Source organism: Falco cherrug, chromosome 17 (assembly GCF_023634085.1).
Source record: "Falco cherrug isolate bFalChe1 chromosome 17, bFalChe1.pri, whole genome shotgun sequence".
Lineage (NCBI taxonomy): Eukaryota > Metazoa > Chordata > Aves > Falconiformes > Falconidae > Falco > Falco cherrug.
The window spans coordinates 5874237-5894729 of NC_073713.1; the positions used below are offsets into that span (position 1 = coordinate 5874237).

Genomic DNA, 20493 nt, shown 5'->3' on the forward strand with positions numbered 1-20493 from the left:
CAGGAGCAGGCAAAGGGCGTGTGTGCATGCGTGTGTGTGTGTGCAAATGGGGGGGCACGTGTGTGCAGTGGGCATGCATGTGCATGCGTGTGCATGTGTGGATATGCAGGGATGTGGGTGAGCACAGGCTTGTGCAACCCACATGAATGCGTGTGTGGATGTTCATGGATGTGCACACCCGTGTGCATGTGCAAATGCGTGTGCAAGTGCATGTCTGTGTGTGCATACGTGCCCCTGTGGGAATACACGTGTGTGTGCACCTCTGTGTGTGCATAGGTTCGTGCATGCACACCCCTGTGTGAATGCACACGTGTGCATGCATCTGCATGTCCATGTGCATGCAGGCATGCCCCTGCACAAATGCATGCATACACATGTGCACCTGCATGTGCATGTGTGTAAGTGCATGCACATGTGCAAATGCGTGCTGGTGCATACACACCTGCCTCCGCCTGGCAGCATGCTGGTTCATGCATGTGGGTGCATGTGCGTGCACACACGTGTGGGTGCAAGCTGCACGCGTGTGAATGCACATGCACGCCTGGGTGTGCGTTTGCATGTGCGTGTGCATGCAGCTGGTGTCTGGGACAGCAGTGACACTCAGTGACCACAGCCTGAACTGCAGTGCCAGCCGGGGGTGGCACTGGGGACACGGGTGGGCCATGCCATCCGGACCCAGCCAGTTAGACCCCAGCATTAATGAGTGTTAATTATCCCAGCATTAATGAGCATTCATTAATTCCTGTGCCTTAACGGTGGGGATTTTCCTGAAACAACCCCACAGACCCAACATATTTTTTTAAACTTAAAATTAAGTGTTTTCTGTAACACCAGCACCGCTACAGAAAATCGTCACTTGCAGCTGATGGAAAAATCCCCTTTTTGGGTGAATTTAGCGCCAGTCCCATTTCCCCAGGAATGCCCAGTTGGAAAATGGGTAGAAAAGCGGCGCTACTGGGAGCAGAGCTGCTTTGGCCCCCTGTCCCCATCCCCTGGTGTGTCTGAGGCCTGACGCCCACCCAGTCCTGCTCCCACCCTGCGCTGGGGGGGTGCACACAGCTGAGACCTGGCCACACTTCATCTCACCTCCTGCCCACCAAGCAAAGCAGGGGATGGTGCCCCAAAAACCCCAGCTGATGGAGGATGCTCACTCCCCACAAGGCCCCCCTCCCCACCTCCCTGGGAGCAAGGGGGGGCTAGTGGGGACACCCCCCCCCCCCTTACTTTTCCTGCAGGGTCCCACCCTCAGCTGGAGGACACAGCACCCCGTATTGTGGAGCATCCCACGGATCTCCTGGTCTCCAAGGGGGAACCGGCCACCTTGAGCTGCAAAGCTGAGGGGCGCCCATCCCCGGCAGTGGAGTGGTACAAAGATGGGGAGCGGGTGGAGACGGACCGGGAGGACCCCCGCTCTCACCGCACCCTCCTGCCGGGGGGGTCCCTCTTCTTCCTCCGCATCCTCCACGGCCGCCGGGGGAAGCCTGACGAGGGGGTCTATGTCTGCGTGGCCAGGAATTACCTGGGGGAGGCCACCAGCAGGAATGCCTCCCTGGAGGTGGCCGGTGAGTCCCTGGAGGGGGGACAATGGGGAGGTGCTGGGGTTGGGGGGGCGTTTTGGGTTGGGGGGGGGATTTGGGGGGGCTGGGGGAGTCTGGTGTCACCGCTGAGCCTACCACGTAGGCAGCTGTGGGGGTGAGGGGCTGCAAACCCCCCAGGCTGCTGGGTGAAAAGAGGTGAAAGGAAGTGAAAATAGAAGAAAAGGAGTGAAAAGAAATGAAAATAATTGAAAATAAGTGAAAAGAAATGAAAAGTAGTGAAAATCAGTATAAACAGATGAAAGTGAAAAGGAAAGAAGCACAAAGAAGTGAAAATAATTGAAAATCAATGCAAAGAAATGAAAATAAGTGAAAACTAATGAAATTAATCAGAAATACTTGAAAATTAATCAAAACAAATTAAAATCAATGAAAACACTGTCCCTGGGGCTCCCCCCAGCCCCCCCCCCCCCCAGCTTTGGCTGCTGGATGGCTCTGGGTGTCCCGCTGAGCCGCAGCTCAGGGTCAGACCCAGGACCGGGATGATGCCGGAGTTAAATCCAGACCAGGCTTAGACCGGGATGAGCGCTCAGCTCGGTCACCAGGGGTTATTCGGGGGGGACGGGGTAGGTTTGGGGGGGGTCACACCCTGCTTTGGGGGTCAGACCCAGGTCCTGCATTGCTAAGCTTTATTATCTCCATGGGGGGAAAGGGGGGGGATCCCCAGCACAAGGGGTGCAGGGGTGGGGAAACTGAGGCAGAGCTGACATCATGCCCCCCCCCCCCCCCCCCCGCAGTGCTGCGGGATGATTTTCGGCAGCCCCCCGGGGACGTGGTGGTGGCGGCAGGTGAACCAGCTGTCCTGGAGTGCGTCCCCCCCCGCGGCCACCCTGAACCCAGTGTCTCCTGGAAGAAGAATGGTGCCCGGCTCAGCGACAAGGACGAGCGCCTGACGGTGAGGGATACATAGGGGGGGGTGGTCCCAAAATCTGGGTTGGGGGGTCTGAGCCCCCCACCCCGGTTGAGTGGGACTGCTTGGCAGATCCGCGGTGGGAAGCTGATGCTGGCCAGCACCCGCAAGAGCGACGCCGGCATCTACGTCTGCGTGGCCACCAACGTGGTGGGGGAGAGGGACAGCGAGCCGGCAGAGCTGGTGGTCTTCGGTGCGTGGGGACAGGGATGTCCTTTTTGGGGTGTTGTGGGTGGCTGCCATCCCGGCAGGACTGATGGCTGCTCCACAGAGCGCCCGGCGTTCGGCAAGAGGCCCCTCAACCAAGCGGTGCTGGTGGAGGGGACGGTGGAGTTTCCCTGCGAGGTGGTGGGGGACCCCCGGCCAGTGGCTCGCTGGCGCAAGGAGGAGGGCGAGATGCCACCGGGAAGGTAAGCGCTGGGTGAGGGGGTGGCTGAGGGGCGGCTGGGTGGTGTCGCTGCCTGCTGGTCTGGTGTGCTCGTCGCATCCCGCATCCCCATGGCTGCAAGCATCCCCATCACATCCCATATCCCTGTTGCATCCTCCATCCCACATCCCCACTGCATCTCGCATCCTCGTTGCATCCTGCCTCCCCATTGCAGCCCCCATTTCCCTTGCATCCCAGACCCCCACTGTACCCACACCCCATCGTACCCACACTCCCAATGCATCCCACATCCTCATCGCATCCTCGTTGCATCCTGCCTTCCCATTGCAGCCCCATTTCCCTTGCATCCCCCACCCCCACTGCATCCCACATCCCCACTGCATCCCGCATCCTCGCTGCATCCTGCATCCCCATTGCAGCCCCCAATTCCCTTGCATCCCAGACCCCTGTCGTACCCCCACCCCCAACGTATCCCACATCCCCATCGCATCCCACCTCCCTGTGGCACCCTGCGCTCTCGTGGTGCCCCGGCACCCTGCCGGCGCCGCGGCCTCGTGGGGTTCCCCCCCAGGTGGGAGGTGCTGCCCAACAACACCCTGCGGATCAGCCGGCTGCGGGCGGAGGACGAGGGCACCTACACCTGCGTGGCCGACAACAGCGTGGGCAGGTCGGAGGCGTCAGGCACCCTCACTGTGCACGGTAAGGGGGGTGGTCCCTGAGGGAGCACCCATGGGTGCTGGCAAAGCAGCCAGGCAAGCCCTTCTCTTTCCCTGCGGTGTGGCAGTGCCCCCCCAGCTCGTTACCGGGCCCCGTGACCAGACTGTTGCCCCCGGCCAGAGCGTGACCTTCCAGTGCCAGAGCAAGGGCAACCCGCCGCCCGCCGTGTTTTGGCAGAAGGAGGGTAGCCAGGTCTGTCCCTGTCCTCATCCTTGCCCCTGTCCCCATCCCCATTCCTTCCGCATCCTTATTCCCATCTCATCTCATCCCATCCCAGTTCCCATCCTTGTCCCCATTCCATCCCTGTGCCAACTGCCATCTCTGTCCCAATTCCCATCCTTATCTTCAGTCCCCATCCTTGCCTGCATCCCATCCCAGTCTCAGTTCCCATCCCTGTTCCCATCCCATTCCTGTCCCTGTTTCCATCCCATTCCCATTCCTGTCCCAATTTCCATCCCTATCCCCATCCCATTCCCATCTCTGTTCTGATTTCCATCCCATTCCCATTCCTGTCCCAATTCCTATCCTTGTGTCCATCCCATCCCAGTCCCAGTTCCCATCCCTGTCCCTATCCCATCGCTGTCCTCATTCCAGTCTCATCCCTGTCCCAATTCCCAACCCTGCCCCCATCCCAATCCCCATCCTTGTCCCCATCCCATCCTTGTGTCCATATTCCCATCCCCATCCCACCCCAGTCCCCATCCCCATCCCATCTCAATTCCCACCCCATCCCCTGCCCTCCCCCTACTCAGCAGCCCTCTCGCCCCTCCCTCCCCCGCAGACCCTGCTGTTCCCTGGCCAGCCCCCACACCCCGCTGGCCGTTTCTTGGTCAGCCCCGGCGGTGCCATGACCATCACCGCCGTGCAGTCCGCCGATGCCGGCTACTACCTGTGCCAGGCCATCAGCGTGGCCGGCAGCGTGTTGGCCAAGGCGCGGCTGGACGTGGAAGAGGGTAAGTCCCATGCCGGCAGAGAACGGGCGCATTCAGTGCATGAGTGGCATCCATCCCATCGCTGAGGAATTCCTGGTTTTCCCCCCATTTGCGGTAGCTCTGGCTGAGCACCGGCCGCCGGTGATCCGCCGGGGTCCTGCTAACCAGACGGTGCTGCCGGTGGGGGCCACGGCGTGGCTTCCTTGCTGGGTGGGGGGCGGTGGCCCCCCGGTCAGCGTCGGGTGGCTGAAGGACGGGAGCACCCTGGTGGGTGCCCAGCCCCGCGCCAGCCTGCTGGAGAATGGCACCCTGCAAATCACCGGCCTCCGGGTGAGCCGGCCTGGAGCTGGGGCTCAGGGCACCCACCCTGGGACCACCCATGGCGGGGCACTGCAGGGGTGGGAGGGGCTCCTGGGGTGGGGAGGGGGGGGTGTGGGTGCTCAGGGTGGTGGGTGCAAAGGGAGGTGGGTGCCCAGGGCAGATGGGTGCAAAGGAAATTGGGTGCTCGGGGTGGTGGGTGCTCGGGGTGGTGGGTGCTCAGGGTGGTGGGTGCTCGGGGTGGTGGGTGCTCGGGGTGGTGGGTGCTCAGGGTGGTGGGTGCCCAGGGCAGGTGGGTGCTCGGGGTGGTAAGTACTGGGGGTAATGGGTGCAAAGGAGATAGGTGCTCAGGGTGGGGGGTCTTCAGGGTGGTGGGTGCATAGGGTGGCGGGTGCCAAGGTGACGGGTGCTCAGGGTGATGGGGCAGGAGCTCTTCCCCTCGCAGGTGACGGACTCTGGGCACTATGAGTGTGTGGCCACCAGCTCGGTGGGCGAGACACGCTGGGGCAGCTCCCTGGAGGTGCAAGGTGGGTCACGGGGACATCACTGCGCTGGAGATGACGTGGCATCGCGGACCACCCCACCCCAGATCTCCATGCACCTCCCTGCAGGCGATGGATCCAACCTCTCCCCACCTTCCCCCGAGCCCGGTGTTCTCCCCGGGCCACCCTCCACCCCTGTGGTCACCAACATCACCAAAAGCAGTGTCACCCTGAGCTGGAAAGGGAACAAGGACAGCAGTGCCACCGATGTCACCTCCTACATAGTGGAGGCTTTCAGGTATCACACCGGTGTCCTCTCTGGCTGCAGGGGTGACGTGGTGGCCTGGTGCCACCCCGCCACGGGTCACCCCTGTTCCCTGGCAGCCAGGCGGTGGGTGGCCCATGGCAGACAGTGGCAGCTGACGTGGAGGGTGAGACCCACACGGTGACCGGCCTCATCCCTGACACTGTCTACCTCTTCTTGGTGCGGGCAGTCAACTCCTACGGGCTCAGCGACCCCAGCGGCATCTCGGAGCCCGTGCGCACCCAAGGTGAGACCTGGCAGTGACGCCAGTGGAGGTGTCCATGAACCCATCACCCTTGGGTGCAGCTCCTCTTGGTGATGTTGATGGGAGGTGCCCATGCACCCACCACCCTTGGGACCATCTCCGCTTGGTGACACCAATGGAGGTGCCCATGCACCCACCACTCTTGGGTGCATCCCTGCTTGGTGATGCTGATGGAGGTGCCCACACACCCAGAACCTTCGGGTGTATCCCCGCCCAGTGATGCCAGTGGAGGTTCCCATGGACCCACCATGGGAATGTAGCACCACCATGGCATCCCCACTTGGTGACACCAGTGGAGGTGCCCATGGCCCTCCACTCTCTCATGTTTTTGTCAGACGCCAGCCCCACGCAGCCAGGGCTGGACCCCGAGCAGGTGCAGCGGGAGCTGGCACAAGTGGCCGTGCACCTCCAGGAACCTGTGGTGCTGCCACCGGGTGCCGTCCGCCTCTCCTGGACTGTGAGTGCTGTGCTGCGCTGCCGGTACAGGGCTCCCAGTGCCGAGCATCCTCCCCATCCCACCCTCCCCTTGGGTCCCCAGGTGGAGCGCCAAGCACCCTTCCTTCAGGGCTACCGGGTGCTGTACCGGCGGCGTGGCGGGCGCTGGGAGGAGGCGCGGGCAGTGTGGGCACCAGGGGAGCGGGGGGCCCTGCTCACAGACCTGCGCCGGGGCCAGGACTACGAGGTCAAGGTCCGACCCTACTTCCATCACCTCCATGGTCCTGACAGTGCCGTGCGTGCCTTGCGCACCCCCGAGGCAGGTGAGTGGGGATGAAGGGGATGGCAGAGGTCCCTGGGGACACCCTGGAGGTGAAATCCCACCTGTCCCTCCCCACAGCCCCCAGCGCTCCGCCGCGAGCTGTCAGTGTGGTTGGTAATGGCACCAGTGTCCGCATCTCGTGGCAGCCACCGCCACCAGCTGAGCAGAACGGCATCATCCGCGATTACCGGGTAATGGCAGGTGGTGGTGGGGACGTGGCGGGTCCCCTCTGTCCCCCCATGACACCATGTCATTGTGTTCCTATGGATGTCCCACATTGTTTCCCACACTCTCCCCCCCCCCCCGCCCCCCCCCCGCCCCCCCCAGATTTGGTGCCTGGGCAACGAAAGCCGTTTCCACATCAACCAGAGCGTGGAGGGGACCGTGCTGGCGACGGTGCTGCAGGGACTGGTCCCCGGTGTCCCTTACCATGCCGAAGTCGCCGCTGCCACCGGTGCCGGTGTGGGTGCCCGCAGTGCCCCTGTCCCCATCCACATCGGTGAGTCCCTTGTCACCACTGCTGCACCCATGGGTGGGGGTGGCAGGGGTCACCTCAGTGCTGGGGACGGCTCCTCGGCACCCCTGCCGGTGTGTCCCCCTTCCCCATGTTGCTTGCAGCCCCCCCGGCAGAGCAGGATGCGGGGCCGGCGGGCGGGAGCAGCGTGGCCGAGCGTTTGGCCGAGGTGGCCAGGCGGCCGGCCTTCATCGCCGGTGTCGGCGGTGCCTGCTGGGTCATCCTCGCTGCCGCTGCCGCTTGGCTCTACAGCCGCCGCCGCAGGAAGAAAGAGCTCAGCCACTTTGCCGGTATGGCGTGGGGTGCTCTCCCTGGGACCCCCCTCACCCTGGCACCCATTACCCCACCAGCCACCCACCACCTCTCTCTTTCCAGCATCCTTTGCCTATACACCCACTGGTAAGCCTATAGGTGCTGCGGGGACCCGGCACGGCCCCTCGCCGCCCTCACCCCCACCTCTTTCCGCAGTCACTTTCCCAGCTCCAGTGCGCGGCAGCCCCAGGTAACCCCCCGGTATCCCCACCGCTCCCCGGGACCCCCAGCGCCAACCGGCAGCACCCCTCACCCTGTCTCCTTGCAGGGCAGCCGCTGCTGGGGGTTACCCGTGGCTGGCAGACGCGTGGCGCGGTGGCGGGGCAGCCGGTGCCACCACTGGCTTGGGGACCACTGAGAGATACTACAATGGTGAGGGATCATCACGGGAACGGGTGGCTTGGACTGGGGGGGTCACTGTCAGCCCTGATGGCACTGGCACCCTCTGCAGATGCTGGCATCACCCGTTACATCGCCCAGACGGAGCAATTTGGGGCCGGGGCCAGCGAGGGTCCGGTTTACAGCACCATCGAGGCGGGCGGCGAGGAGCTCCGCACCTTCCCCCGTCCCTTCTCACAGCATGGGACCCCCTACCCTGGGGGGGGTCCCCAGCTGATGGATGCCCCAGCTCCTCAGGCACCCCGTGGCTGGGCCGAGCACGGTAGGGCGGTGGGATGGGTAGGGGACACACATGGGTGCCAGTGGTGCGGTCCCCTCCCCGCAGCCCCCCCCCCCCCCCCTCCAGCATCCTTCCTCACTGCAGGGGCCAAAGGGAAGAAGCTGGGGCAAGCGGTGAAACCGCCGGCTGTGAGCTGGACAGAGCTGCTGCCCCCGCCACCTTCAGCCAGCGAGCTCAGCCAGTGCGCCCAGGAGGATGAGGAGGAAGAGGAGGAGGAAGAGGAAGAAGCAGCCAGAGGGTGAGTGTGGGGGTCTGGGGGGACTGGGGCATGCTGGCCCCCAGCACCCACCCTACGGCCCCCACCCCGCAGGCTGGGGACGGAGGAGTGGTACCTTGGTGAGGATGTCCCCTGTGTCACCGCTGCATCCTCGCCCACCGCCTCCTCTGGCTGCCGGTCCACCGCCACCCTGACACCATCACCCTGTGCCACCGAGGACATCCCCCGCCTCCGCAACTTTGATAGCCCCCGCCTGCCCCGGTAGGAGATGGGCCTTGCTGGTCCTGGCTGTGCCATCAGGGTCTGGCTGTGCCATCAGGGTCCGGATGTCCCATTGGGGTCTGGATGTCCCACCATGGTCTGGGGATCCCCATTGTGATTCCACTGTGTTGTCACTATCCAGTCCGGCCGTGCCATCATGGTCTGACTGTGTCATTGGGGTCCAGATGTCTTATAGGGTTCCAGATGTCTCATTTGGGTCCAGATGTTCCATTGGGGTCTGGATGTCCCATCACAATCCAGCCATGCTGTCATGATCCAGCCCTACTCTGCTGTCAGGTCCAGCCGTGCCGTTGGGGTCTGGATGTTCCACTGGGGTCCGGATGTCCCACCATGCTCCAGATGTCCCTTCGTGGTCCATCCATGTTGTTACCATCCATCCCTGAGGTCCAGCTCTGCTCTGGCCATGCTGTCATGATCCACCTGTGATGCTGTGGGCTGGTCATGGCATAGCAATCCAGCTGTGCCTTCGTGATGCAGCTGTGCTGTCACCAGCTAGCTGGGGCATTGCCATCCAGCTGTTCTGTCACGGCTCAGCTCTGCCACCGTCCAGCAGTGCTATTGCAATCCAGCTATGCTGTTGCAATGCTGGCATGCCACTGCAATCCAGCTGTGCCATCAGGGGCCAGCTGTACCATTGCAATACAGCTGTGCAGTCACAGCCTAGCTGTGCTGTGATCCAGCTGTGCGGCTGTGATCGAGTTGAGCAGTTGTTATCCAGCTGTGTGCCGGCTGTGCCATTGTGAGCCAGCCGTGTCATGGCCAACCCTGCCATGCAGCTGTGATCCAGCTGTGGCCCTACCATCCAGCTGTGGTACTCTCACCCAGCCATGCCACTGCACTCATCCAGCTGCCCTGTGCAAGTCCAGCTGTGCAGGTGCAACCCAGCTGTGCCAGCACCACATGGTTACCCCCCACTCCAGCACAGCACGGCACTGGGGGGTTGTGCCGGCACTGTGGTGGCCACCAAGTCCCCCACCACACTGCCCCCAGCCTGGTTTCACCCTACACCCCCTCTTTGCCAGGAGACCCCCCCATGGTGCCGGCACCCCTCCGCAGGCACCCAGTCCCCCACTGAGTCCAGATGCTGGCGAGGGCCACCTGCCCCGAGCCCGCTGCCCCCCCAGCAGAGGTGAGCCCTGGGGGGCCATTTTGGGTAGGTGGGGGCTTCATCAGCTGGGGGGGTGCTGACACTGCCATCACCTCCAGGGAAAACCCGTGGGGAGACCCCAAAAAGTCACCCGAAGCCCAAATGCAGCCGCTACCGCCGGGAAAAGCAGCTGGGAGGTGAGTGTGGGGGGAAAATGTGGGGGTCCGGGGTGGGGTGTCCATGGTGGACTTAGCCCTCTCCTTCCTCTCTGCCACAGACCTGCCGCCACCACCGCTGCCACCACCGGGTGAGACCCCCGGCCCCTCACCAGAGCGGGATCCAAGCGGGGCCGAGCGCAAGGTCACCCATCGCCCACCCCGCAGTGGTAAGCCAGAGCTGCTGACCCCGTGCCAGAGGGGTTGGGGGGGTGTCACTGCTGAACCCCAGCCTTGTCCCCTCCCTTGCAGATGAGGTTGTCCCCTATGGCAAACCCTCCTGCCTGCCCCGCGGGCAGGTGTCCGGCAGCTGCTCCACGACGGGCAGCGTCTCGTCCCGTGGCTCCACCAGCTCGCGCGGCCACGGCTCAGGGCGCAGCCGGACACCAGGGGACCGCGGTGAAGGGACCGGCCATCGCCGCCGCCCGGGTCCCCCATTTCCCTGCCCGTTGCAGGAGAAACGATAAAGCAGAGGACGAGCTGGTGGCAGGGTTGGGGACACGGGGATGGGGACATGGGGGGTATGGGAGGGATGCTTTTTAATTTCTGAGTGGCACCAAATAGGGTTGCACAGAGCCAGCAGCCCGTGGGCAGCAGCGTGAGGGGGGAACAAGGATGCTCGTGGTGGGACAAGGACAGTCACCTTGGGGGGGACAAAGATGCTCAGGAGGGGTGAGGAGCCTGGAGACAAGGACAATTGGGAGAGACGAGGATGCTTGAAGGAGGATGAGGATGCTTGTGGAGACCAGGGACAGTCGCGACGGATGAGGATGCTGGGGAGGGATGAGGAGGATGCTCAGGGAAGGACAAGGATCCTGGGGACAAGGACATTTGGGAGGGATGAGGATGCTGGGGAGGGACAAGGACAGTCACTGGGGAGGGGGAAGGATGCTGGAGAGGCATGAGGAGGGTGCTTAGGCAGGACAAGGACAATTGGGAGGGCCAAGGACACTGGGGAGGACCAAGGGTGGCCTGGAGGGATGAGGATGCTTGGAAGGGATGACATTTGTGGGGACAAGCATACATGGGAGGGACAAGGACACTGCAGAGGGATGAGGATGTGGGGGAGGGACAAGGAAGGTTGGGGGGGATGAGGACACTGCAGAAGGATGAGGATGCCCAGGGGCTGAGGATCACTGCAGGGAAGAGGACACTTGGGAAAGACAAGGTTACTTGGGAGGGACAAGGACAGTAGGGAGGGATGAGGAGGATGGTCACAGGGGGATGAGGATGGTAGGGAGGGACGAGGAGACTGGGGGGGTGAGGACAGTTGAGGAAGGATAAGGATACTCAGGAGGGATGAGAATGATTAGGAGGAATAAGGACACTCGGAAAGGGCACAAGGTTGTTCAGGAGGGACAAGGTGGCTTAGGAGGGATGAGGACAGCTGGGAGGGCCAGGGGTGGTTGAGGTGGGACAGGGATGCTGAGGAAGGATGAGGACAGTCAGGAGGAATGAGAACAGTCAGCGGGGATGAGGACGGTCAAGGGGACAATGACCCTGGGGAAGGACAGGGACACTTGGAATGGACAACAGTGTTTGGGTTGGACAAGGATGGCTGGGGGGACGAGGATGCTGGGGAAGAAGGACGCTGGGAAGGGATGGGGAGACTTGGGGAGGACAAGGAAGCTGGAGAAGGAGGGACACCCGCCCATCTTGGTGCCACCTACCCTTTGTGGGTGGCTTTTGCTAGCAAAGAGCCCCTTTTTGGGGAACCGCTTAATAAAGCTGGATTTTAGCCGAGCCAAGGGGACTCTGGCTTTGCTGTGTCCTACACCCTGGGGACCGCCACGCTTCTGTCCCTCCTGTCCCTGGCTCGCCACTTGCCCTGGCCCAGGGGCTGCCACTCTCAGACCTGTGGCCACCTGGAAAGAAAAGCACATTTTTCAGCACCACGCAACAGATGACACCCTGCACCACCCCCGGTGCCCATCACCCCAGTGTCAGGGCACCTCTCACCATGCTGTGGGATGCCCATGGCCGCCTCTGTCCTCACTCTCCGTGGGACCCCTAGCACTGTCCCCCAGTCCCAGGGGGGGATGGGGACCCCAGGTGAGAAGACCCCCTCCAAGGGTGATGGTGGTGGTGAGGGACCTGCTGGGGAGAAGGCAGGAGATGGTGGCATCACTGTGGTGTCATGATGGGGCCACCTTCCCCAAGGAGGTGATGATACTCGGGGTCAGAGGGGGGGGTCTGGGGACCCTTCGCTCACCCCCGTAGGCTCCATCGGTGTCCTCGAGGCCAAAGCAGAGGCCATCAACGGCCACAGCCAGCGCCCGGGCGAAGCTGGCGTCCAGGAGGAAGGAGCCATCGCAGGAGCTCACTAAGCTGCAGCGGGCGCTGGCGAAGTTGTCCTCTGAGACAGACCCCCAGCCGTTCAGCAAGGACCCCTCTGGCGAGCCCCGCGTTGCTGGCTGCTCTTCCTCCTCCTCCTCCTCCTCCTCACCCAGCTCAGAGGCTGGTGGCCCATAGATATATCCATATGTGTGCAGTGGCGAGAAGGACCGTGATGTTGTTGGTGCTGGGGGGCTGTGGGGGACACGGCAAGGACACTGCTGGCACCGGGGGATGCTACCACCATGGAGGTGTCCCAGGGGAACAGGGCATACCTGGGGCAGGTGGTGTTCTGGTCCATCTCCAGATCCTCAGCCACCCGCTGCTGCGTGAGGACCCCATCACTGAATGCTGGCGAGAGGCGCCCGGGAACCGGGGATGTGTCCCTTGGGTGCTTGGTGGCCGGGGACATGTCCTTGAGGTACCTGGTGGCCAGAAACATGTTCCTTAGGTGCCTGGTCACCAGTGATGGGTCCCTGAGGTGCCTGGTGTCTAGGAACATGTCCTTCTGGGTGACCAGGGGCATGTCCTTGAGGTACCTGTTGCCCAAGAACATGTCCCTCTGGTGACCAGTGACTGGGGACATATCTTCAGAGTGCCTGGTGCCTGGAGATGTGTCCCTTGGGTGCCTGGTGGCTGGAGGTGTGTCCTTGGGATGCCTCATGTCCGGTGATGTGTCCTCAGTATACCTGGTGATAAGGAACATATCTCTTGGGTGCCTGGTCACTGGTGATTGGTTCCTGGGGCACCTGGTGGCCTGGGACACATCCTTGTGGTACCTGCTGACCAGGGACATGTCCCTGGGGTACCTGCTGCCCAAGAATGTGTCCTTGCGGTGACCAGGGATTGGAGACATCTCCTCAGGGTTCCTGGTGCCAGGAGATGTGTCCCTTGGGTGCCTGGTGGTGGGGGATGTGTCCTTGGGATGCCTGGTGACTGGTGACATGTCCTTTGGGTGTCTGGTGGCCAGAAATGTGTCCCTTGGGTGCCTGGTCACTGGTGATGCGTCCCTGGAGTAGCTGGTGGATGGGGACATGTCCTTGGGGTATCTGGTGCCCAAGAACTTGTTCCTGCAGTGCCCGGGGACTGGGGACATCTCCTCAGGGTGCCTGGTGCCTGGGGATGTGTCCCTGGGGGGGGCAGTGGCTGAAAATTTATCCATGGGATGCCTGGTGACTGGTGACATGTCTCCGGGGTACCTGCTGGACAGGAACACGTCCCTTGGGTGCCTGGTCACCAGTGATAGGTCCCTGGGGTGCCTGGTGGCCAGAGACACGTCCTTGCAGTACCTGGTGGCCAGGAACTTGTCCCTCTGGTGCCCAGTGGCTGGGGACTTCTCCCTGGGGAGCCTGGTGACTGGAGAGGTGTTCCCACTGGCTGGGGACGTGTCATCAGGGTGCCTGGTGGCTGGTGACATGTCCCTCTGGCACTTGGTCACTGGTGATGCATCCCTAGATTGCCTGGTGACCACAGACATGTCCCTGGGGCAGCTGGTGACCAGGGATGTGTCCTCAGGGTGCTTGGTGGCCAAGGCTGTGTCCCTTTGGTGCCTCGTGGCTGGTGATGGGTCCTTGGAGTGCCTGGTGGCCTGTGACATGTCCCTGGGATGCCTGGTGACTGGTGACGCATCCCTGGGGCTCTCAGTGACCGGGGATGTGTCCCTGGGGTGCTGAGAGGCTGGAGACATGTCCCTGGGGATCCCAGTGACTGGGAACATGTCCTTGGGGCGCCTGGTGACCGGGGATATGTCCCTGGGGCACACAGTGGCCGGGGACCTGCAGGTGCAAGGGACACGGTGGCTTTTGCATCACAGGGTTGGGGTGCAGGGCACACATCTGTGTCCCCAGAGTGGGGACACCCAGACTCACCGGGTCACTGGTGGGTGCCAGGCATGGGGTGGTCTTGGTGGTGTCGCTGGTGATCTGGTGACACTGGGGGCCAGAGAGGCACTGCCCCGTCGCGGCTTTGGGGAGCTGAAGACTGGCAGCTGCTGCCGGTCCCCTCCAGCCATCATGACAGTGGCAGTGTCACCATCATGTCCCCTTTGCTGAGGCCACCCAGCTGCCAGCCCAAAATCCGTCCCCCACTCGCCTCCACTTCCAGTGACAGGGATGTGGCCAGGGCCACCCGTGAGCAGCGGGGTGCTGTGCACTTGATGCAGCTCTGCGCAGGGGAGGGTGGACACAGCACCATGAGCCACCTCCCTGGTGTCCCCTGTGTCCCCCCATGTCTCCCCCATACCCACCTCTCTTGCAGATGTGCTCCCAGGGTGCTGGGTTCGGGGTGCTGGGCGAGGTGCACACTCCGGGGTGCCCCCCACCACAGCATCCCGTGTCCCCAGGGGGCAGTGGGTGCCCCCCACGGAGGGTGCTGCGGGTGGGGGGCGTGGGAGGGCTGAGGCTTGGTGGCTCCAAGGACAGGGCTGGAAGGGTGAGAGAGGTCAAGGCACCCATGGGTGCTAAGCTGGGTGTCCCTTGTCCCCTCTATTCTTCTCTCGGTCCCCAGGTCCCTGCTACCTGCAAAGAGGCAATGGGGGGCACCCAGGGTGGGGGTCCCATGGCACCAGGGCATCCCAGGCATAGGGTGGGAGTATGGGGTACCTTTTGCTGATCCCACAGCACTCTGTGAGGGTCTTACGCACTGGATGGGGGTCCCATGGCGTCATATGTGGGTCTCATTGGGATGGGTGGGGGTCCCATGGCACTGGGTGGGGATCCCACAGCATCACGTGAAGGTCTTATTGGGATGGGTGGGGGTCCCATGGCACTGGGTAGGGTCCCATGGCATCATGTGAGAGTCTCATTGGGATGGGTAGGGGTCCCATGGCACCGGGTGGGGGTCCCAGCCCTGGGGCTCTCTGGAGGGATCAGCGGTCCCTTGGCACTGGGTGGGGGTCCCACAGCATCATGTGAGGGTCTCATTGGCATGGGTGGGGGTTCCATGGCACCGGGTGGGGGTCCCAGCCCTGGGGCTCACTGGAGGGGTGGGGGTCCCTGCCATCGCTGCCCAGGAGCCGGCTGCTGAGGCTGCTGCTGCTGCTGAGGTTTTGGGGTGCACAGCCAGGTTTCCAGGGACCACTGAGCCACGGTGAGTCACCAGCCACCAGCCTGTGGGGTGAGGCATCCCGTCAGGGCATCCCATCCCCACCATTCTGGGGACCCCCCGCCGTGTTCCCCACTCCATGGCCACTCACCTGCGGCGAGCCGCAGCGTCCTGCCTGGCACGGCGCTGGCAGAGGAGGAGGAGGAGGGCGAGCAAGGCCAACCAGAGCAATGAGCCGGCAGCTGCGATGACGACGGGCTGCCGCATCACCCGGGCCACCCTGGTGCTCCCCGCTGTCAGCCCTGCAACGGTCCCACCAGTGTCACCCCTGTGCCATCCCTCTGACCCCCACCTGCGCCCCACCTCACGCCCCGTCCCCTACCCAGGATGCTGCAGGTGGCATTGCTGGGGACCCCCAGTCCCGCGCTGTTGAAAGCCGCCACCTGGACGCAGAATTCGGCCCCAGGGCTTGGGAGGAGGGTTTCCAGGTAGTGGGTGCCTCCGTCCACTGTCCTGTTCATGGGGTGTTGCCAGCCCTCACCCATGGACCAGACCTGGCAGGCACCGAGAGGATGGGCTCCCTTAGATTAACCCCCTTGATGGGCCCCCATTGATGTGTCCCTCTTGGATGGACCCTCTTGGATGAATCCCCTTGATGGACCCCTTTGGATGAGCTCCCTTGCATGAATGCTGCCAGAATGGATGCCCTGGGATCGACCTCCACCTTGGCTGGCCCCTTTGGATGAACCCCTGTTGAGATCCCCCCTTGGATTGACCCCTTGGATGGATCCCCCCTTGGATGGCCACCCTTGGATAGATCCCCACCTTTGACAGACTCTCTTCTTGGATGGATCCCCCTTAGACAGACCCCTGGGATGGGACCTCAGAGCCCCCCAGCCCCGCCCCGTCACCCCAAACCTTGTAGCCCCGGATGATGCCATTGTGGGCCTCAGGAGGAGGCGGCTCCCAGCTCACAACCACGGTGCCGTTCCCCGTCTCAGCCTGGCCCAGGGTGACGTGCTGGGGTGCCGCGCTTGGCACTGCCAAAAACAGGGGTGCTGAGACACCTGGGACACCCAGCCAACCCCCCATCCTCCACCTGGACATCCCTGGAGGCACCCAATGCCCAACGCACCTTCCTCGGGTATCCAGAGGTGCCTGCTGTTGCTGTCCAAGCCCTGGGTCCCTCCAATGTAGGGTCGGACCTTGAACTCATACTTGTAGCCCCTGCGGAGCGCAGGGATGATGGCGCTGAGCTCCCTGCCTGCGTCATGTTGGATCCAGGAGGAGCTGGCAGGGAGCAGGCAGCGGTACAGCACCATGTAGCCCACCGGCACCGGCGCTGGCACCAGCATCTGAAGAGGATGGGAAAGATTATGAGTCATGGTGGGACCTGGGGACGTGGCTCCAGCCTCACCACTCTGTCCCATCCCACCCCTTCAGTGGGGCCATCCTGGCATCAGACCAACCCGCCAGCGGAGCCGGACAGCGGCGGTGAGCAGCGCGGTGCCGTTGTCCAGGTGCAGCCGCACGGCCAGCAGGTCCCACGGTGCAGCCTCCCGCCGGCCCGTCGGCAGCCGGTCTGTGGGGCAGAGGGATGCTAACAGCAGTGCCGGGCAGGAGCGGGGTCCTCTGGTGCCTGCCCACGCGCTCACTTCAGACACCCATGCCTGGAGACCCTGATGTCTCCCTGGATGGACCCACTCAAATGGACTCCTTGGATGGACCCCTTATGGATGGAACCCCCTTGGACAGACACCTTTTGATGGGTCTGTCTTGGATGGACTGTCTTTGATGGACCCCATGATAGACCCCTACTGATGCATCCCTCTTAGATTCACCCTTTTCATGGATATTTCTTCTTCAATCCCCCTTTAATGGACCCCTCACCCTGGACAGACCCCCTTAAATGGATCCTGCTGGAGGAACCCGCTTGGGTGGATCCCCTTTAAATGGACTTTCTTAAATGGATCCTCTTGGCTGGACCCCAACTGGATGCATCCCTTTAGGTGGATCCCCTTACATGGACATGCTTGGATGGATGCTTTAAGATGGACCTCCTGAGATGGCCTCCCCTTCAGAAGTACTTTGATGGACCCTCCTTGAGTGGACCCCGTTAGATGACTCAATTGGATGGACCCTTTTTTGGTGAACCCCCTTGAACAGACCTTCTTGATGCCCTTGGATGAACCCCCATGGATGGACTCCCCTTGGATGGACCCCTCTTGGACAGACTCCCCTTGGATGAACCCCATTAGATGGATGCCCTTGCATGGACCCCCAGATGGCCCTGGGTGCCCATGATGGTAGAGGTCACAGAGGTCCCACCACTGACCCTCCACGCGGAGGAGGGTGGTGGCGGCGGCAGTGCCCAGCTGGCTCTGTGCTGTACACACGTAGGTGCCGGCATCGGCGGGTGTCACGGCGTAGAGGCGCAAAGTGTGTTCCACATCCACCTCGTGCCTGTGGGTCACCAGCTCTCCATCAGCCCCATCCCCACCCTGGGGATGGGACACATCCACCCTGCCACCACCTACCTGCCCCAAGGCAGGTCCCCATGTTCCTTGTGCCACTGCACCCGCGGCACTGGGTCACCTTGGGCACTGCAGCCCAGCTCCACGGTGCTGCCGGCCACCGCCATGGCATCGCTCGGGTGCCGCACGATGGTTGGCTTCTCTGCAGGGCGACATCGAGGATGTGGCACCAAGGTTGGCCATGACATGTCCACCACCCATGGGAGACCCTTGGCTTACCCAGGACGGAGACATGGGCACCCCGGCTCTCCCTCTTGCCCGCCGCGTTGGACGCCACACAGATGTAGACCCCGGAGTCACTCCGTCGCGCCGGTGCCACCCGCAGCTTCCCGTTGGTGACCACATACCTGTCACCCGCCAAGTCCAAGGTCACCCCATCCTTCTTCCAGGTGACGTGGGGTTCAGGGTGCCCCGACGGGGGGACACAATCCAGCTCCAATGATTGGCCCACTGTGGCCACCAAATCACCCGGCTGCAGGCGGAAATTGTCCCGCAGCGCTGTGGTGGGGAGGGGACACCATGGGTGGGGGGGACACACCATGGCAGGGGGGGGGAATACACAGGATTCTTTGGGGTCCCCCCACCCATATCATCCCCACAGGATGTCCTTACCAGCTGTGGTTTGGGGTGCTGTGGCCACGCCGGGGGGGTGGCAGCCTGTGGGGTGACAAGGAGGCGGTGGGGGTGCTGGTGGGTGCACCGAGTGGGCACGGTCTCAGCCCCCATGGGTGAGGTCGGCAGAATTAAGGGTGTTGCCCCCCACCCACCCTGGGGGGCACACTCACCTCCCCGGCGCAGCGCGGCGAGGCAGAGCCCCAAGCCCAGCGCCAGTGTCCAGCTGCCCGCCATGCCGGCCCCAGCCAGCCTTCCCACTTCCTCCAGAAATCCCAGTCCCTCCCCACCAGCACAGGGGCCGGATCCAGCTCCGGATGGGGGGGACAATAGCCGGACGCGGGGGCTGGGAAGTGCCGGAGGGGGGGGGAGTGGATGCAAAGAGCTCAGCCAAGCCATGGCGGAGGGAACGCCCAGGCATGATGGCACTGGCAGCACCTGGAGGCAGTGGGGTTGGGGATGCCAGTGGTTAATGAGCTTAATTAGTCAGAAGAAATTCCTCCCCCCCAGCCCCCGCCCCCAGCATCTTCAATTCAAGATGAATTAAGAAGACACAAGCTCTCAGCTGGGAACACCATCAGTAGGGACCAGAGTGAACGGCCCAGGGTCTCCCAGGCTCTGCGAGCTCAAATTTGGGTGCCAGCCAGGTGCGTTGAGCTCGTCCAGTCTCAGCTGTCACCCACCTCTCGTGTCGCCCTACCCCGGGAGGGGCCACCCTGTCCCACAAAGACACCCAAGGGTGCTGTCACCGGCCGGGTAGTACGTTTAGTTTATTGGTTAGTAGCGCACCCTGAGCACCCCGGGGTGCCCCAGCACCCACCCCGGGTGCTCCGGGGCCTGGCTCGTTTGGCCGGCCGCTCTCCGGTTTTCATCCTAAACCTATTTCCCGGGAAGGCCTGGGGGAGAGGCAATGGTGCGCGCCCCCAAAACGGGGGATTTTCACAGAAAATCCAGGCGCGGCGGAGGGGCAGCGCTCAGGCCAGGGGGTCGAGCCCACGTTGAGGGGACAGTGCAGCCGGGGGGAGGGGGCAGCTCCCCCATTGAGGCCACCGGCACGTGTGCGCGCTTGGGCGAGCTTGCGTGCTAGCATGCTCCCAGCTCTGTGCAGCGCCGGGGGCTGCATGCCTGGGTCTGTGCGCCGCGGCGGGTGGGCACGGCGCTCGTGTGTGCTCGCCTGGCACGCTCGTGCACAACTGTAGCCGCACGCTTCACGCGTGCTCTTCTCACATGCTCCGTGCATATCCCTTCTGCGTGCTCCGTGCATGCCTTCTGCAAGCACCACCTATGCACTCACTCGTAACACTCTTTGCATGCTCGCTGTGTGCTCCGTGAATGCCATGTGCAAGTGCTGCATGCAGGTGCTCTGCGCAGGCGCTGTGCATGCCCTCTCGCAAGCTTCATGTGTGCTCTTCTCTCACTTTCCCTGCGTGGCCTGTGCACGTTCTTTGCAAACAATGCATGCACAGTCTGCTCTCTCCACATACCCTGTGCACACTCTGCACAGATCCTCTGCACACTCCATGCATGCTCGGACGGCACTCCCAATGCTGGCACACGCACTTGCAAATGCCAGGCACAGCCCTGCACGTTCCATGCACGCTCTCTGCATGCATGCACACTTACTCCACATCCTCCATGTGCATGCTTTCCACACAATCCATGCAGTGTTAGCTGCAAGCTCTGTGCATGCCCTGTTTGTGCACTGCAAGCATGGTCTCTCCGCACACCCTTGTGCATGCTCCCTTGCACTCTCTCTGCATGTTCCAGACGTGCTCTGTCCCCATGCTCTGGGCAAGTCCTCTTGCACGCTCGATCTGTCTGAACACCCTGTGCATGCTCTCTCCGCATGCTTTGTGTATGACATCCCTGCCCGTGCTGCATACACTCTCTCTGCACATTGCGCGCACGCCCTCTTGCATGCTCCGTGCACAGGCTCTCTGCACGCTCCCCGCATGCTAACCCTGCACCCTCTGTGCACACTCTCTCTGCATGTTCTG

At 62.8% G+C, this 20493-nt stretch overlaps 2 protein-coding genes across 2 annotated transcripts; one reads left to right on the forward strand and one right to left on the reverse strand.

The window, feature by feature from the left end:
• Positions 1-406: 406 nt before the first annotated feature.
• On the forward strand, positions 407-10899 carry ROBO3 (roundabout guidance receptor 3). Its single transcript, XM_055695906.1, is given in 22 exon segments — positions 407-476; positions 1236-1562; positions 2054-2490; positions 2578-2915; positions 3465-3592; positions 3678-3802; positions 4392-4563; positions 4661-4872; positions 5306-5640; positions 5727-5903; positions 6254-6368; positions 6450-6669; positions 6747-6859; positions 6996-7167; positions 7287-7472; positions 7558-7684; positions 7763-7866; positions 7946-8651; positions 8794-8848; positions 9830-9956; positions 10037-10144; positions 10227-10899. Coding segments are annotated over 22 exon segments (4569 nt in total). The 3' UTR covers positions 10442-10899.
• Position 10900: 1 nt separating this feature from the next.
• Positions 10901-18791, reverse strand: ROBO4 (roundabout guidance receptor 4). Its single transcript, XM_055728672.1, has 18 exons — positions 18670-18791; positions 18497-18541; positions 18104-18382; positions 17888-18026; positions 17686-17813; positions 16820-16932; positions 16486-16705; positions 16269-16390; positions 15733-15904; positions 15502-15652; positions 15285-15415; positions 14554-14730; positions 14177-14471; positions 12848-14083; positions 12584-12733; positions 12187-12503; positions 11934-12068; positions 10901-11839 (listed from the first exon to the last, which is right to left on the reverse strand). The coding sequence occupies exons 1-18, from the start codon at positions 18731-18733 to the stop codon at positions 11694-11696; spliced, it is 4020 nt and encodes a 1339-aa protein (XP_055584647.1). The 5' UTR covers positions 18734-18791; the 3' UTR covers positions 10901-11693.
• Positions 18792-20493: the final 1702 nt, after the last annotated feature.

Bases quoted from the DNA above. Each gene is read 5' to 3' on its own strand.
- ROBO4 (XM_055728672.1), bottom strand. From the start codon at position 18,733: ATGGCGGGCAGCTGGACACTGGCGCTGGGCTTGGGGCTCTGCCTCGCC. The intron at 16,391-16,485 runs GTGCGTTGGGCA...TGTTTTTGGCAG, and splicing joins CCTCTGGATACCCGAGGAAG to TGCCAAGCGCGGCACCCCAG. The intron at 12,504-12,583 runs GTATGCCCTGTT...TGTCCCCCACAG, and splicing joins CAGAACACCACCTGCCCCAG to CCCCCCAGCACCAACAACAT.